The sequence below is a fragment of the Paramacrobiotus metropolitanus genome, unplaced genomic scaffold (genome assembly GCF_019649055.1).
Source record: "Paramacrobiotus metropolitanus isolate TYO unplaced genomic scaffold, Prichtersi_v1.0 Parri_scaffold0000014, whole genome shotgun sequence".
In the NCBI taxonomy this organism is placed as follows: domain Eukaryota; kingdom Metazoa; phylum Tardigrada; class Eutardigrada; order Parachela; family Macrobiotidae; genus Paramacrobiotus; species Paramacrobiotus metropolitanus.
The window spans coordinates 1,143,556-1,156,412 of NW_026570234.1; the positions used below are offsets into that span (position 1 = coordinate 1,143,556).

The 12,857-nt window shown below is 40.4% G+C and overlaps 2 protein-coding genes across 3 annotated transcripts; one reads left to right on the forward strand and one right to left on the reverse strand.

The window, feature by feature from the left end:
- The first annotated feature begins 648 nt into the window (after positions 1-648).
- LOC129584633 (beta-1,3-galactosyltransferase 5-like) lies at positions 649-3,018 on the forward strand. Its single transcript, XM_055476873.1, has 2 exons — positions 649-1,759; positions 2,358-3,018. The coding sequence occupies exons 1-2, from the start codon at positions 962-964 to the stop codon at positions 2,655-2,657; spliced, it is 1,098 nt and encodes a 365-aa protein (XP_055332848.1). The 5' UTR covers positions 649-961; the 3' UTR covers positions 2,658-3,018.
- A 1,982-nt stretch (positions 3,019-5,000) lies between these two features.
- LOC129584650 (uncharacterized) lies at positions 5,001-12,144 on the reverse strand. Of its 2 annotated transcripts, none has more exons than XM_055476906.1 (4): positions 11,043-12,144; positions 8,653-8,752; positions 6,830-7,598; positions 5,001-5,224 (listed from the first exon to the last, which is right to left on the reverse strand). In XM_055476906.1, the coding sequence occupies exons 1-3, from the start codon at positions 11,854-11,856 to the stop codon at positions 6,848-6,850; spliced, it is 1,665 nt and encodes a 554-aa protein (XP_055332881.1). In that variant the 5' UTR covers positions 11,857-12,144; the 3' UTR covers positions 5,001-5,224; positions 6,830-6,847. The 2 variants fall into 2 exon arrangements, with proteins under 2 accessions (XP_055332881.1, XP_055332880.1); XM_055476905.1 differs by having other exon boundaries at positions 6,852-7,598; positions 11,043-12,141.
- Positions 12,145-12,857: the final 713 nt, after the last annotated feature.

The window sequence follows — 12,857 nt, forward strand, 5'->3', positions numbered from 1 at the left end:
TTTTTCCAAATCTTTGCTAGCTATAAACAATCACTACGGTGTAACAATACAGATTTCTCAATAATATGCCATGTACGCTACAAAACAGTTATGCTATGCGATTGTCGGAACCCGCGAGGAGCGCTGGCGTTTACGTTTTCTTCTCCCAAACATGCGGTTGTGTTGTATGCCAAAGTAACGGTCAGCAGGAAAACCACTTCAGGATTGCTAATTATTCGAAAATGCGCCATGTAATTGAAGCATATTCACCGGTGCTCTTATCAGGCAGCGTGAAGACGAAAAAAGCGCTCCAGCTTGGCTGTGCGTCGGCACTTTTAAAATTGCTTGTGACCAGTGCTGTCTTGCCGGTATGACACATGTTGTAAGCTCCTTTTTCAGTCCCGAACAGTTTCGTGGTTTGTGATTCTTAAATAACTTTTTACCAAAGAAATATGCCCAAGCGAATTGAATCTACTTAAAATTAAAAATTCCAAATAAGTAAAATAAAACATAATTGTGTACTGTAGATTGTAGAAGTACGTACGTAAATACTCGTATACCCGTTGACGTGTTATCACTAGTTATGCCTGGATTCGGCAAACACTTTGCCATTTCATTGCAGAATTTTATTTTCCGAGCTACGTATTAAAATAAAGTATACGGAATTATTATTTCTTCTGTCGCTTTTCACCGGTTTTGGTAAAAAAGAAGACTGCTAACTGCGTAAGCATAAAATAAACGATACGCGCATGCATTACGATGAATAGCCCAAGGATACGTTACTGTACGTGGTGGCATGTCAAACCAATTTTTTTGCAGAGCACGCATCTCGTAACACTGACCGAAATTATTGGTGCCACGTTTTTGTTTCCACTCACGCTGGATCCAGCTGTCATCGCAGTGGAACAGGCCTATATTTTTCTGTGTTGATTTTTAAATCCCTTTAATATTTATCCCATTTTAATTTACCACCATCACCGAGATGGCACCCATCCCCACCAAACTGCTGATCCCCCTGATATTAGCGCTGATCTTCATCGCTGGTTTTTTCATGGGAAATTTCAGCTCTTCAGGCCCGACACGTGTGGTGCTGCGGGACGGCAGTGGTCAGACCAACAACGAACTACCCCCGTCCGATGAATTCCCTGACACTACGGACGAGTACGGCCGCATTTTGGTGGATCTGTCGGCGCCCATTCCCACGCCCCCCTCACTGACCGTGCTCAGTAATAAAATCGATCACGAGCCCCCCTCGTGCACCTCCTTCGAGCAGGTGGCTAAACCCTCCAAATTCACCTTCGTCATCTTCATTTTCACCTGGGCCAAACAAATTGAACGCAGGAAAGCCATGCGCGAGACGTGGGGCAGTCTGGCCACCACGGATTGTGGGTTCCGTTTGATCTTCGTTTTGGGGCTGCAGAATGAGACCCCGGGGACGCAGGCGGAGTGTAAAAAGATCCAAGCGCATGTCGACGATGAAGCGCGACAGTTTAAGGATATTCTACAGTTTGGCCATTTTATTGACAACAGTCGGACGTCCACGCAGAAGGCCACGATGACGTTCGAGTGGAGTCTGCGCGAGTGCCCCAATGCGGAGTACACGCTCAAGGGGGAAGATCATGTGTGGGTGAATCTGCCGGATTTCACCAAGTGGATTAAGGAGCAGAAGGGTGATTCTATTATGGGACATCGCGTTTACGGAGGTAGTGTGGTGTTCCGGGATCCGCAGAGTTTCTTCTATGTGTCCAGGGATGACTGGATCGACGATACGTATCCCGAGGTAAATCAGACTGAACTTGCTTATTGAAGTGCACGTTGTGATAATTCAGTTTCACAATTTAGATTCTAATCGAGAATTGTTTCTTTTGAAAGAATTTTCGTTCTTTATTTTTTCTTGCATAATAGTTATTTGATAACCACATTGTACCACGTACAATAACAGCTCCGGCTTGTTTACAAACTATTTTGCTAGATTCTGCTATCCTTCGTGGAGTTTACTGAGTTGCTCAAAGGGATTTTTCAGTTATCGAATTAGGTTAGGGTTCAATTCAGGGTTTGAGACAGGTACTTCTGGTGCAAATTCTTACGTTTTAGGCTAATTAAAGCGTCAGAAAATTTTTTGCAGTGATGTGATGTTAAACGATGTATAAAAGGATAGATTTATTTTGTAACTGCACACAAGTGGCTAGGCTTGTTTAGCGAGTGAGAATTATTATTTTGTTTGAAACATTGTTCATGGCTTGTGCTGAGTTATGTATTCGTGTCCCTGGAGAAGAAATGGTTTTCGTGTCGCTGTACAACATCCGACATAGCAGCCATCTTCTGGTGTATTTTTCCTCTTTTGTACAATCTGCATAACTTGAATTTTATTTTTGCAGTACATGACAAGTATGATGTACGCTATCCCGCAAAAGATTCTCAAAACTTTGGTGGACAAAGCCAAAACTATGAAGCAAATGCCACTGGAGGATGTTTTCTTCACCGGCATCGTGGCCGACGCAGCCAAAGTCCCACGACTGAACCATGAATCATATGAATATGATTATATAATTGACAAGAATAAAAAGATCGGCTGTCCGAAGAAGGACCTACTTGCTGTCCGCTACATGCCACCAACGGAGCAGTATAAATACTGGGAGGATAAATGCCACACAATAACTAAGCCATGTTTTGCGTAGTCGCGCGTCGGAAAGGAATGAATGTGGCAGGGAATTTTCTGGGTTTTATCTGTGATAGCAATGGTAGTGTAAGGGGAAATACCATTGTCCTTTTTGGTCACGAAAGATTCCATGCAAATACGAGTACTTGTAATCTTTGGTGCAAAGTCTTCTTCCGGTGCCTTTTCTTGCACAACATAGCGATGAAAGCGTATAATGTCTTTAATATCGAAGTCAGGATTTTTTCGGTACTATTTTAAACCGTCTGCGGCTTGGGATTAATTGGAGTTTAGTGTGCGGACTTGTTACAACTGTGAAATCTTTTTCTGGAACGAATCGTTGGTTATCTTATAGAATTGTTACCGAAAATAAAAAGCAGATACTTGTGGATAAGTGTATTTGTGGACCTGTGGTTATATGTGGATATGTTTGCAAAAAGGACAAAATTCATTTTATGTTGGAAATTGTTTGAATTAATTTTTTGGCTGCTCTTGAAACTGCCAGACATATGATGCAACGAATGTTAAAATTCGATTGCTGAACAAAATTAATTTTTGTTTGTCAAACAAATATTAATCACCTCAGCCTTCAAACAACTGACTGTCAAGTAAGAAACCAAAAATTAATGGCACTCGTCATTGGCCTGGACGTCTACGCCGTACAGAAGCGTTGAAATCGGTTGTTTTCGCTTCTGAAAATCTACGTACGTGACTCACATGCTTTACTATTATCTGTTCATTGTAGCGTTCAAGAATCTCATACAAATTCCGTGGAAAGATTTCTTGGACGCAGGGAGTTTGGTCGAATGTAAATGTTCTTGTTGCATAGATAGGTTGACCTTACCGGCATGCTTCCGGATCTCAATAGCCATTTTCTTATTGGCGTTGATTCTGACTACGTCGCTCCGCTTGTTGCATCACGATATGGGGCGGTATATCTTTGGCATTTTGGTTTTTTCCGTAATGATGCTATTGTACCTAAATTATCACCGGTTCGATGCCAAAAAACACCACCGGACGATTTTTTTGGATAAAGATCAGAATGCGCCGCTATCGGGAAATGCAATGGCCGTTTCCGGTAAAGGTTTGGAAGATTTACCTGGACTCAAGACACTGTTTCAGTACTGGAAGGAAAAGCGGCCCCGGACGACAACGTATAAGCCTACGGAACCGCCAGTTGTTGTTGTGCAAGATGGAAGACTTATTTGAAAAAAAATTTGAAATAATTCGGGGCATGTAGTTTTTGCTTTCAGTAAAATCTTTCAGTGCAACCGTAATTTTAGGTTACGCTCTCTGTGAACCTCATTTTGTTTTTCACAATACTGGCAGTACAAATCCATCACAGCGCTGATTCAAGCTAACAATAAGGTAAAATGCTTCATCATTAAATGACAAGGTACATTTAGAAAATTCGTAATCATTCCTTTAGTTTGTTATATTATAACGTATCAGAGGGCCGCGCCGCAGGGGACGCCGGCTATAATAGTAAAAAAGGTTACTATGACTCGGTTCGTATCTGATTGTTAAACTGGGATATAAAAGGCGGCAGCGGTGTTCGTGGTCAAACTGGGATTTAAAATTATTAAGCCGTTCTTTCGAGCTTAGTCTGCAGTTTGAAAGATCGCAAAATGACAAAAAAACAGGAAGGGAGAAAAAGTTCTAAAAATAAATTATAAGGTCTCTACGCACTAACTGCGCGTGTTTCGACTGATTGGTGACTGATCCGGAAACAAACAAGCAAGTCGGAAGCTAATGAGAAAATTTGTCCGCTTTGGGGGAAAAATTTCACATTCAGGCCTTATATCTCTGCAATCAGTTTAAGGGAAAGAGAAATTTTTCCAGAGAATATTATCGTCTACTGTGAACTTTGGTACCTACTGCCGTATATAGAATATAACAGAATTTTACGCTTCGCCTTCGTTCATACAACTTATAAAGTTCTGTACTTACCTGCAGTTATAAGTTTTAATTTTTGCACTCGCTTTATATTACCAAACGAGTTATACAAAATGGAAAGAAGGGTTGGGCAAATTTACATTGCAAACGATTATGATCGGAAAATATATTTTCACCGTTCGATGGCGAAAAAAATGGGGGCCTTTGACTGGCTCACCACTTCGACACAGCAAAATGAGTCGATACAGCGATACAGTAGCCGCGCTGTTCTTTCAGTTTTCCACAATTTTGTGGTTTACGTAGAAAAGGAAGTACAAAAGCACTTTACAGTACGAGTAACAACAGAAAAAGCAACAGCTGAAGTATAATGTACTAGTAACTACTAATTAGGGTAGTAAGTACAGTACTGTAAGCGAGTCGCGACAACGATTAATACTCGTACTCAAATACTGCAGCTAGGGGATGCAAGGCAGAAAATTGTTTTAATAAAAAAATTTGCACTGTGACTGGCTTGTGTTAATAAAGAGGCAGAAACAGCTATTCGTAATCCTTGCAATTCAGTCATTGTCTGCATCTTTAAAAATTTCGTCTATCGCCGCTAAAGTAATTTTGCTCAATGCGGTTATGTCTAACTCCCGGAGATCCATTGCATCCCATCGGTGCGGAGTTCCATCCAAGTGAAATCCACTGAACCTGTTAGCACACAAAATAATGATACTGCAGTAAACACTGCTCGTATATCACGTACTGATTATTACAATTTATTTATTGTTCCGCAAGTAGCATCATTGAAATTCTGGTAGTCAATTATCGACAGAAGCGAAGCGAAGGTGCTCTGTGTTCAAGGAAACTGGAATTTCGTCTATCCGTCGGTCACGCACTAATCTGTTCGCCGGTCACACAACAAAGAAAAATATTAATAAAAATCTAATATTAAGACTAGAATAAATATTAATAAAGAATAAAAAGTTATAGTATCATAATAATATCATAGTATTTATTGTATTAATTAATCGTAATTAGAGTATTACAGAAAACATACAGTAAGCCCTATCAAGTAACAAGATCTATAATGCAACAACCCGGTAACCTCTGGATTAGAAAAACTAGAGAGAAATAGAAAACACTGTAAACGCCATTCGATTAAGCACGGCTACAAACCGTGTCACATGCAATTAATTTAAAAAAGGTCAGCTCCCCACCCCTTCCCTCTCGCACATGCCGGTAAAGGTGCCGGTAAAAAGATAAAAAGGTCACCTTAAAAAATTTTCGAAATGTGGATGCACAGAGCAGAAAATCAATAATTTAGTATGTTCTAACTAGAAACTATTAACTTGGATAAAAAATGAACGATGATTATGATCAAATTTAATCACCGTCCAAACGGCTAAACTTTCATTTCAATCTTTTTAAAGTCGTTAGCAAGTGTAAAGTGTTAACATGAACTGTAGAGAGATAGAATAAAAATTATCTGTACAGCCAAAGTGATGCTTGCGAGGTTGAAAGAACCATGAACTGATTTTTATATATAACGGTTTTTACATAAAATATGTGTTATTCCGGTGTTGTGTTTTGACGAAATATGGATATGACCTATACTAATAAATATTTATTCGAAATGAAATAAAGCGGCCGTGGACCACAAGAAACGCGGAGGCGTAGCCGATGCTGTTTCTAGTAAGTACAAGAATACGGCGCTTTCGGTCGGTCATGCAGTAATATTCCCGTCGGTCTCGCAATCGTTAACTAAAGTAGGACTTCGAGTATTTGTGATTCGAAACGAACCGAATCTATCCAAATTAGTAAAGTGTGGGTCATCTGGGAAACGAACTCCATCTCCGTAATGTTGCCACCCTTTACTGTTTTTCCGGGCAACCTGAAACTTGCACTGGAAATATGCCCGCTCGAGCTCGTCAGCAAATTTTAGCGTCGCTGGGAGTATGATAGTACCCTCGATATACTATCGCCAGGTGACTACGATTTGTTGTACATTTGTAGCAATGACGAGCTCCTCCATTTTCAACCAGCGAATGTCACGTACCAAAAAAGTACGGCGTAAAAGCGTTACCAAATTTTTTCACATATACCACAACAAATCTGTGGTAAGATCGAAAAATGTAGTGGCAAAGTCACAAATGTGGCAAAAATACGGGCGCAGCACAGTATGTTAACTCTTAATACGAAATATACTTCCAATTTTAATCAACACGAGTATAACAATAACCTAAATGTTTTTGTACAGAACTCAGTTGCTGGCTCGCTTCGGTCTAATAGTGCCAGCTAAAGCGGTGCACTTACCTAATATCATTATTTTACTCACAGGTTAAGAAAGTTTCGGACTGCGACCCATTCTTCCGGGTAAGCCAGGGTTTGTAGCCAACGCTTGTGTATACATGTCATTTTGTCATAGATGAACTTGTTTACAAGCGGATAACTGTTATTAGCTGCCAATAAGAGAAGTCGGACGTGTTGCTCTATTGTTTCCGTGGAGCGTAGAAGGAGACGGTCGATTTTAACCACCCGACTTCCTCTGTCGTGGCAATAAGGCCGCACAAAAGGTCGATCAGTCTCTGGAATTACTTGTGGCTCTTCCAAGCACAATGCTTGTTCACGGAAAAAAGTACCAGCGGTAAATTCATGATTTACTATCAGCAGCTTATCACAAACGTCCACCAGTTTTGAGAAATTTTGGCATTCGTAATTTTCAGTTGTTGCTGTATTCTTTATTAACTCCCCGTACCGATTCCGGCAGTTTCTGATAATGATTACAGGGACTCTGATTCTTTTGGCAAGCAGAACTTTCGTTGTGATGTACGCGCGGTTTTCAAATTCCGTTTTGCCGCTAACCGTAAGATCGACAAGGGTAAGCGTTTTCGTGCGACTGGTGATCATTTGATCCAAAACCATCGTGAGATTAAACTCGTCATTGTAAAGGGAGTTCATATATTTAAAAGCAAGGAGTTGGTTCTGTGTAACATCCCTGTCATCGATTTTTACGCTGATATCAACTAAGACGTTGGTGGTGACGAGATGATCCGGCAGCATTAAGTGCCACAACATGCACACTCTGAAAAAAAAACGTAAGAAAACATAACGCGTCGTGAAACAGCAGTACTGGGTAAACTACACTTACGAGGGCCCGGTCACCGGCTCCCGGCTCCGAAAAATTTCTTTTTTTGCAGGAAAACAGTGTATCCTTTGGGTATACTTGAAAAAATATTTTCATCGGCCATGTTTAAGTGGGCGTGGCTAAACTTAATTCCACTCATCCACTGATTTATATTGTACATACAGATACAGCACTATGTATTGGGAATACCGTACCGGACAATGTCAGAGGATTTTGACTTTTGACCAAAACATGTAATCAGTAGTCAGATCCTTCTTAATTCTTCTAAAAATCACCGAGAAGAATTATATAGTACAGTACTAGTTTGTACGAGACGGGAATTCGCCCCGCGATAGAGTATCGCACATGTCTGTTGGTCCTTGGCATTAATACAATACGCGTTATTACTACTCACTAGTTTCACAATTTCTGTTAAATTCTTCTCGATTATTAACAGCAGTAATTTTGTAGAAGAATTAGAAAGGATCGGACTTTTAATAGCACGTATCTCTTGCAAACCTGTGACATTGTATGCTACACTATTACGGTATTCCCAATACATTGTGCTGTATATGTACTCGTACTAATGCACTGGAATTAAGTTTAGCCACGCCCACATGACCATGGTCAATGAAAAAATTTTTTAAGTGCGCCCAAGGGCTACTCTGTCTTCCTGCAAAAAATGAAATTTTTCGGAGCCTGGAGCCAGTGACCGGACCCTGGTTGGGTACAGTAGAAGTAGTTATCTCGAAACCCGAATATGTCTCAGAATGTTATGTGACGTCAGTAACAATACTTCTACTGACCACTATTGATTAAATAATGCTGATCACTACTACTGTCATCTTTTGCACCTGTAGTAAAAGTGCTGTGCAATATTTCGTCAAATTAAACAAATCATTAAAACACCACCGGACTTATTTAGTTGCAGCATTTAATGAATCAGCATGCTTATTGTACGTTTTAATGAAATTTCGTACAGAGTCTGAACGTTCAAAAATCGTTGACCTGCCTGTGCATCCTTCCTTGGACACGCGCATGGAAATGAAGAAGAACTGCAACCAAAATGGGCTGAGGAAGATCGTTAATTGGGAAGCCCTCCATATTGGTGTCTACAACAGTTTCTTGTTATTAAAACTAGATTATGGCTGAAATATTATTAGCGAGCTCCGAAAATAAAGTATTACTAAACGCGACATCGAATACAGACTGTCCTTATGCAACCGATCTGTATGAGCAAAAGTTTCTAGTAATACGTGATAACGCCATCAGCAGAGTGACCTTTAGGCGGCGTTCGGCAAATTGTGGCATGTGACATACTCTGAGGTAGTTTTTTGGTTCTATTTACAAAGACTACGCTAAAATATACCTATAGGAAGAGTAAGTGAACATTAAATACTGTATTTGACAAAACAACCAGCTGAACGTAGTTAACCTTCTGCAGTATCTACTCGTAGTTAACCTACCGTCAAGGTGTATGGTTAAAGGTGTATGGTTATAGGTGTATGGTGTACACCCTATCCACCTTGCTACCGTGAAAACCTACAAGTGGCCACCTGTGTATGTAAAGTGAATGGGCGACATACCTTCCAGTTGCCAGGCTGGGATTATTTTGCTCCAGTACCGATTTTCTTCCTATTTCTTGTTTCATCGTGTTAAACACACCTTCCTCTTTTCAGAATACTTGAAAATTTAGAAATGAGCTGAACTGTTTTTAGTATTAACGTTGTAAAAAACCAGTGACGAAACACTTAATGATAAGCCACGCCACGCGATCCATTGTACATTAGTACCAGTACTGTACTACACCAAGCTTACTGCAGCGGCAACCGCGCATGTGCGGCTGCCACAATACCTCATCCATATACTTTTACTTGTTTTTCATACATTTTTAAGTACAATTACACACGCTCAGTTCTACAAAAATAGCTTGTGAGTTGTGACAACAAGCAAAATGCCGCCCATTAGCATAGCCTAATGCTAGGTCCATACTTCAATCGTAATTCGGATTACAGTGAAGAAATCTTACAACAATCAAAAAAAAAGTATGTGCGCGAGTCATCTTTGCTGTAACATTATTTGCTGTAATTCTCGAAAGCGACAAACAGTTGTAAGAAAAATGTTGTATTTAGAAAAATTTGTTTTTAGATCGATGTTGTAGGAGGGAAGGGCTTTCCTTCCTTTACAACAATCGTAGCAAACTGGCCATTGGGCAGTTTTGCTAGAATCACCATAATCATAATATAATTAATTATATGTGTATAGTGTTGCGTGGAGTTAATGATACTTGATTAATTAATGCTAACGACTTGATATCATGAATTTATGATGTAATAAAAAAGAGTTGGTGATCAGATCAGCTGGTAGAATTGATTTTTCGTAAACGGTGAAGCCGCTTAATAAAATGGCCAAAAACGTGCGCCCGTCAGCCTCCTGAAAATTGCGTCGTAATACGGACCAGGAATTCTGTATTTTATTCAAGCCGTTCACGAACGCGAAATACTGTGGAATCGAGATCTGAAAGAACTTCGCGAGCGCGATAAAGCTGTCCGAAATGCTTTTGGCATTTTGGTAGCTCGCTGGCTCAAGTCAATGGAATACACACCCACACCGGAGGCATCCGAATACGTTGTCTTACAATTAGCATGCATTGCGCTACATAATTTTATGCGCGACAGCACCCGGGCGGGATCGTCGGTACGTTCCCAAAGTTCTATGCTTATCTGTTATGATAGTTTTTTATGGACATCCCATTTATTGATTTGTTAACTTTTTCGTATGAGGTTACAAATAAAATCTGCTGCTTCCGCTTATCAGTAATAAGAATGAGCGGGATCACTCCGCCAATCACGCCTCTTCTGCGGTTTTTAGTTGTGGACGTGTGGTCAAAGCAAGGTGGATGTCAAATTATGGCCAGGGAGTGTTGCAATAACTAAGCACAAAAACTGTACAACATAATTATACTCGTATTCATACAATGAGAAAACAAAAACTGTACAACATATACTCGTATTCATACAATGAGAATACTCGTATATTGTATTATTGCGTCGTGTCAACTGTATTCTCCGTAACAAATGTACGTACTGTGTGTACTGTGTACTCTCTAAACTGTGTTAAAAATGGTTTTTGTATTTACGGCGCTTTTTCCACACGAAAATTTGAAGAAAACAAACGGCAGTACTCACAATCGCTTAAGCTTTACAATGCATGTAAAGCGAATGTAAAGAAATCTGCGACATTTTGCTTGTTGTAGCCTTTGTCTGCCATGCTCCAGCTTGGAGAAGGCGTAAACAGTAAACGACAATAATAAAACAATCGCAATGTAGTGTAAGTAAGTAGTGTTTATTTCTACAGGCTGTGCAGATTTCGAGTACCATTTATTACAAACACGTTCGTTACCGTGGCAGTTGTAGTTAAGCTGAGTTGACCTTTGGGCCCCAGGCGGAGGTTGAACGGCTAGAAGGCTTTCACAAGCGGCTAGAAGGCTTTTACGCTTAAGGTAATCCTCGCTATCAATAATTTCCTGGCCCCCGATTGTGTCACGTCCTTCAGCAACAACAAAACTGACAAAATCCGTACCAAACTCCACAAAAAATCGAGAGGCAAAAACGCTCCACCGCACAATTTTGCTTGGAGGACGGGGCGCAGGAAAAATACAACCAGACACGGCATCCAGATTTCTTATCAGATAAGCTTGCTTAAAAGGTATGACGTATTTCTTGTACACGAACGTTGCATTATTTCGATAAAAGCATAGCTCTTCCGCGAGCGGTAACTCCATGACAATCTGGGACTCGTAAACGAATTTGCACTTACAATTAGACAAATGATCGCCGGATAGATGCTCATCCAAATTTACATTCCAGCATATAGAGTATTTTTGCAGTGGCACATAAGCAATTCGGCCTGCCCGAAATATAAATGGCCCACCCGGTTCGTTACGCACTGCTACTTGCACGCGTTGGCCCATATAAACCGAGCTTCCACCTTTAAAATATTCGTGCGGCCAGATATGACGAGCATGGATCCATGATGGGCCGGCGGTGCTACTGTCGAAATTTATATAAAACAGATCTCCATCAATATCTTGAACGTATCCCAGCCACCATTCACCATTGTCTCTCTTAACGATTACTGTATTGCCGTAATTGGAAAATCGAGCTTCCAGACCGAAATAACGGAAAAAAAGCGGTGTCCCATAAACCAGTACCATTATGTGAAAACAGAGCAAAACTGAAATTGCAGCCGAACTACGCGCTATCGAAAATTTCTTTACTTTTCAACAGTGTTGCATAAGGATAAGGTCATCAATGGCTGGTAATAAATGGAATTATCACCTGACAAGCTTCAGGTTTGTGTCAGAATTTTTTCACGTTCTGTAGAAACGTTTGCAGTTATATAACAACTTATACTGGTTTAATATATGTCGAGTTTTCGCGACAAGCTTGCTTTTATACAGAAGATTGACTGATTTCGTGAGATGTTTGCTTATCCAAGACTGTACTGTAGACTGTCTTTGGCTTGTCGCATTCTCTATTGTTGCATAGTACAATACTTTGGTTCTGTCTCAATATTGAATCAACTGATGCATCAACTTAACTAGTACAGGTCGCCCTGTTGAACCAACGCATAGCACCAACGAAGGTCTGTTATTCTATAGATTATATTACAGTATATATACAACATAATGACTTTGCTAATACTAAATACTATGACCAAAGAAAGATTCTCTAACAGAGTAACAGGGCACTGGCTATTCGGCACCGCCCATGAACACGAAACAAAATGTCGTATTCAGTATTTCAACGGCTCATACCCAGCTGCAGTCTCCGCGAATCTACCTAGCTAGGTAGATTCGCGGAGAAGCAGATGTAGAAATAATAATGGACTATATCTTGCAATGCTTCTAGGTGTCCTTATTGCAGTACGTTTCCGTCCAAAACGTCGGAGAGCTGAGGCAGGCATGTGTAATTTTTTATGACGATTTTGTTCACTGCTTGTGACAAGTCGCTCGTTGATATAAGACTACTTTTTTTACAGATCGACCGCAGGGATGTCACAATCAGCAGAAACCGACTGGCGTTAAGCGAATCGCCAGTTGGTTTTTGATGGGGCCGTTTTTTAAGTAATCGCTTTTTGCCCTACTATTGTGATAAGTGATTTCCTTTCTTGAGGAGTGGTTCACGGTTTTTTTAATGCCTTGCGGAAATTAAC

Excerpts from the sequence above, each read along its gene's own strand:
- LOC129584633 (XM_055476873.1), top strand. The coding sequence starts at position 962 with ATGGCACCCATCCCCACCAAACTGCTGATCCCCCTGATATTAGCGCTG. Across the intron at positions 1,760-2,357 it reads TCGACGATACGTATCCCGAG|TACATGACAAGTATGATGTA; the intron begins GTAAATCAGACT and ends TTATTTTTGCAG.
- LOC129584650 (XM_055476905.1), bottom strand. The coding sequence starts at position 11,856 with ATGGTACTGGTTTATGGGACACCGCTTTTTTTCCGTTATTTCGGTCTG. Across the intron at positions 8,753-11,042 it reads GCTTAACTACAACTGCCACG|ACACCAATATGGAGGGCTTC; the intron begins GTAACGAACGTG and ends AAACTGTTGTAG. Across the intron at positions 7,599-8,652 it reads GTCCAAGGAAGGATGCACAG|AGTGTGCATGTTGTGGCACT; the intron begins GCAGGTCAACGA and ends TTTTTTTTTCAG.